Below are 4,250 nucleotides of genomic sequence, written 5' to 3'. Positions count from 1 at the left end.
GTACCACAATCAGAGTAGCTGAGACCACAATGAAACAGGGTCTGCTGCTTTTTGTACCCAGAAATAACCACGGAAATCTTAAGGAAGGAATGAAGAAAACTATTAACAAAAGTGAAAATATAAAATTAAATAATCCCTGATGGACAGTAAGTCTCCACTGAACTTGACCCTATGTGTGCCCAGGTGGGGGAGTACTTAAGAGACTGGCACAGATGTGCAGGCTGCAAGGGAAGCAGACAACAGGATCAGCTGCAAAAGGCTTTAAACTTGAGCCCTGCATTCTTCCGCTCTGCACTGAGATCATGAATCTCCACTGCTTCACTGAAGGAATCTGAGGCAGCATCTCCGAGGCCCCATGCCAGGACCATGGGGCACCAAAGTTTGGCTTGGATGTGGCAGTATGGCCCAGATCATGAAATAAGCAGCACAAAGTTTGTTGTGTGTGTGCTTAGTCACTCAGTTGTGTCTGACTCTTTGCAACCCCACGGACTGTAGCCCACCAGGCTCCTCTGTCCAAGGGCAAACTCCAGGAAAGAATACTAGAGTGGGTTGCCATGCCCTCCTCCAGGGGGTCTTCCAAACCCACGGATTGAACCCAGGTCTCCCACACCGCAGGCGGATTCTTTACTGTCTGCACCACCAGGGAATGCTAGTGGGTGAGAACTGGCCCTTTTAAATGATCACCTTAATAGACTATCACCCAGAGACTAAAAGAGAAAAGTTAGTATCACAGTAATTGTACAAAACGACAGAACTTCATCTCAGAACTTTTGAGCAATGACCCTGCAGTCGACTGACAGCCCACAGTGAGAACTGTCAGGCTAAGGAGGCCCTTCACTTGCTCTTCTGGAATTGTATGAGCATGGTTGGGGACAGGTTATACCAGACAGGGAAGGATTTCCAGGCCCTGTCAGCAGTCAGTGTGAATGAAGTTTCTGAGTGAGATGTGAGGGGTTCCACACCACAGAAGACAGTCTCCAATCCTTCCCTCTCAGCTCATCTTACCTGTAGCAGCCATTTCCAGGAAGCCTCGGGTAGAAATGGCGAGATGAGACATATGTGCACTTCATACCAGGAGACTCGGGGGTTCACATCTTCGATATGAGGCCTTGGCCTCAGGTCAGCAGATGGGACGTAGCCCAGCATCTACAGGGGTTAAGGGAAGGCATGGAGAACGACAGAGCATCGCTTACTACAGAAGAGGGAGCCCAAGAGAGCCCTCGCTGTTGGTCTCATGGGCGCCAGGAAGGCTGTTAGGCTTGGGCTCCCCAATTCTTCCCACTGGGGGTGCTGACACAAGTGAGAGGCATGGAGTGAGCCAGCTGTCAGTTCAGGACAGGGACGTCCCAGGACCCCTTAAGAGTCAAGGGAAAGTCCACCTATCAATCCTGTGAGAAGCTCCCTTGGAACCCCGCCTGTCCAGGTCCCGTCCCTGCTGTCCTCCTGGAGCCCAGATGCGCATGACAGGAAGTGACGTCCTTCTAAGAACGCTGGAGGAGCGACGCCATGCTTCACAGTGCCGCTATCTCTGAGAACTGCCATTGACGGTGGCCAGAGGGAGCAGTCCCAAGTGTCATCGGGTGTCGAGATTGGAGGTGACGTGAGTTACGAGTGCAGGGACACGTCTCTGTACCCCGAATCCCTTTTCCCTCTGCAAAGAGGGGGCTGCACAGCCTCCTGCCACCCTACCCCTGCGCTCAGACCAGAGGATCCAGGCTAGCTCTTAGGCCCCAAGACCATCCACTAACCCCTAGGGGGTCTCGGGAAAGAATGCTTCGGTCAGGCTCTGCTGGACCCCAGCTCTGCTCAGCAGAGGGAGAGCCACGAGCCCTGTGGAGTGAAGGAGGGACCCTCAGGGGGACTGAGGGTCTCCATACACCAGAACGGCAGCCATGTGTAACCCCCGACTCACCGCAATTTGGCTGTGGATCATCCGGGCAGCCGCCGGGCAGCTCTAAAGGCTGAGGGGCTCGCTCATGGCGACCTCGGACGTGGGAGACTCGGAGAAGAGGCAACTTGTTCTGAGAGGATGGCAGCTGGTTAGTAGAGGGAGGATGTCAGGGTTCGGGAAGAGTCAGGATGAGGACCATCCTCCCCGACAAACGGGCAACTCGGGATCCTCCCTTCTGGTCAGCGCTTCCTCCCGGCCAAACATTGGGAAGGGGGGCGGCGGTCTGAGAGGGGAGCTTCAAGCTTGGTTTTGAAGGGGCAGCCGTGAAACACCAGAAGGGAAAGTCCTGGGACCCTTCAGTGGGGGTCTGAGTATGCCCTCCTCTCGTCTGGGGTGACTGGGAAGCTGACAGTGTCCATTTCAGACAGGAGAGGGAACAGGCTGGGTGTGGGAGAGGGGGCGTTGGATATGGGGGTGTCTCGCACGGATTTACATCCTGACTCGGAATGTCAGCTGAGAGGACCTGCCTCACCTGCCAGCCCCCAATGGTCCCCCTTTTAACGCCCAGGCAGGACTGTCTGCTGTGCCCCAGGGCTCACTCTCCCTTGCTACTCAGTGGTCTCAGGGGACAGGCTGACCAGGAGAACAGGAGCCCTGTCGGTCCTAGAGCACTGGCCTCGAGGACCCCTCAGAGGGGCTTCCATTCAAGCCAGGGAGGACTCTCCTTGCTGAAGGTTCTCACAGCATGTCCTTGTCTCTCCTCCAGGTGCCTTCCTGCCTGCTTTCCTGCCCGCACTCCCACCTGTGGTCCCTTGTCTGCTGTCACCATGCCTCGGAGGCACAAGAGCAAGTCCCATGCCCGCGGGAAACGCCACCAGGTCTGGGGGGACACTCAGGAGGCCCAGGCCAGTGCTGCTGAAGCCCCAAAGGAGGAGTGCCCCTCCTCCCCATCTTCTGCCCCTCAGGGTTCTCTCCCAAGCTCCCCTCCTGCTGGCGATCACCAGCGGCTTCAGGGAGCCATGGTCCCTAGCTCTCCTGATGCAGGGCCTTCATGTGCAGGATCTGATGAAGGTGCCCAGGGCCCCGAGGAGGAAAGTGCGGGTGCCTCCCAGGAAGCCTCTGCCACTCAGAGCACACGCAGAGATCCTCTGGCCAGGAAGGCCAGGATACTCATGGAGTTCCTGCTGGAGAAGTACACCAAGAAGGAGCCCATCACGCAGAGCGCCCTGATGAAAATCGTCAGCAGGAAGTACAGGCAGCACTTCCCTGAGATCCTCAGTACAGTCCGTGAGCACATGGAGCTGGTCTTTGGCCTGGAGATGAAGGAAGTCGACCTTAGCAGGAATATCTACACCCTCATCAGCAAGCTCAACCTCGGGGCAAACGATTGTCCGAGTGATGATGGGGGGCTGCCCAAGTCCGGTCTCCTCATGGTGCTCCTGGGGGTCATCTTCATGAATGGTAACCACGCCACCGAGGAGGAGGTCTGGGAATTCCTCAGTATGTTGGGGATCTATGCTGGGAGGAGGCACTGGATCTTTGGGGAGCCCAGAAGGCTCATCACCAAAGATCTGGTGCAGAAGGAGTACCTGAACTACCGCCGGGTGCCCAATAGTGATCCTCCACGCTACCAGTTGCTGTGGGGCCCGAGAGCTTGTGCTGAGACCAGTAAGATGAAGGTACTGGAGGTTCTAGCCAAGTTCCACGGTAGGGTCCCTAGTTCCTTCCCAGACCTATATGACGAGGCTCTGAGAGATCAGGCGGAGACAGCAGGGCGGAGAGGTGTGGCCAGGGCTCCCACCATGGCTGAGGCCAGTGCCCCTTCCAGGGCCAAGTTCTGCAGCTCCTCCCACATCTAGGGAGGGTGGCAGGGCACTTTGTTCCCTTTGTCTTGGAAGAGAGCAGTCAAGCCGCTAAATAGTGCAAAGTAGTAGGGGTGGAGGGAACAAAACCCATATCTTCTTGCAGTTTTAAATGATAAGCGAGTTTAGGTCTAGTTTGTTTTAACAAAATATATATCTGTTTTCTTGTATTCATATGAGAAATACCTAATGAACGATGATTTAAATTAGAAAGGTAAAGAGGTGAAGGAGGTGTTTAGCATTTTCAAATGTTCTTACTTTTGATAAGGTTTATTGTGCTTCAGAATTCAAATGTATGAATCATATAAATCATAGTTTCCAGCTGTTTTAATGTTTTAAAAGTTTGGGTATTTATAAAACACACTGAAAATACTGAATATATTGTTCACAATGCAAACAAGATAACATGACATTAGAGGAGAATTTTTCTTGAGGCGTAGTCAAGCTTCTAAAGAGTGCATGGTAGTGGGGGTTACATCACATTTCTTTCAAACACA

At 53.8% G+C, this 4,250-nt stretch overlaps 1 protein-coding gene across 1 annotated transcript; it reads left to right on the top strand.

Annotated features, from left to right (window-relative positions):
• The first annotated feature begins 2,796 nt into the window (after positions 1–2,796).
• Positions 2,797–3,843, top strand: LOC129639795 (melanoma-associated antigen B4-like). Its single transcript, XM_055565033.1, has one exon. The coding sequence runs from the start codon at positions 2,911–2,913 to the stop codon at positions 3,748–3,750; it is 840 nt and encodes a 279-aa protein (XP_055421008.1). The 5' UTR covers positions 2,797–2,910; the 3' UTR covers positions 3,751–3,843.
• Positions 3,844–4,250: the final 407 nt, after the last annotated feature.

This window comes from Bubalus kerabau, chromosome X, assembly GCF_029407905.1.
Source record: "Bubalus kerabau isolate K-KA32 ecotype Philippines breed swamp buffalo chromosome X, PCC_UOA_SB_1v2, whole genome shotgun sequence".
NCBI lineage: Eukaryota > Metazoa > Chordata > Mammalia > Artiodactyla > Bovidae > Bubalus > Bubalus kerabau.
The sequence above is the reverse complement of the archived record's forward strand: the minus strand, read 5'-3'. Positions and strand labels throughout refer to the sequence as shown.

What these genes read in the sequence shown, in the direction of transcription:
- LOC129639795 (XM_055565033.1), top strand. Translation starts at nt 2,911, where the DNA reads ATGGTCCCTAGCTCTCCTGATGCAGGGCCTTCATGTGCAGGATCTGAT.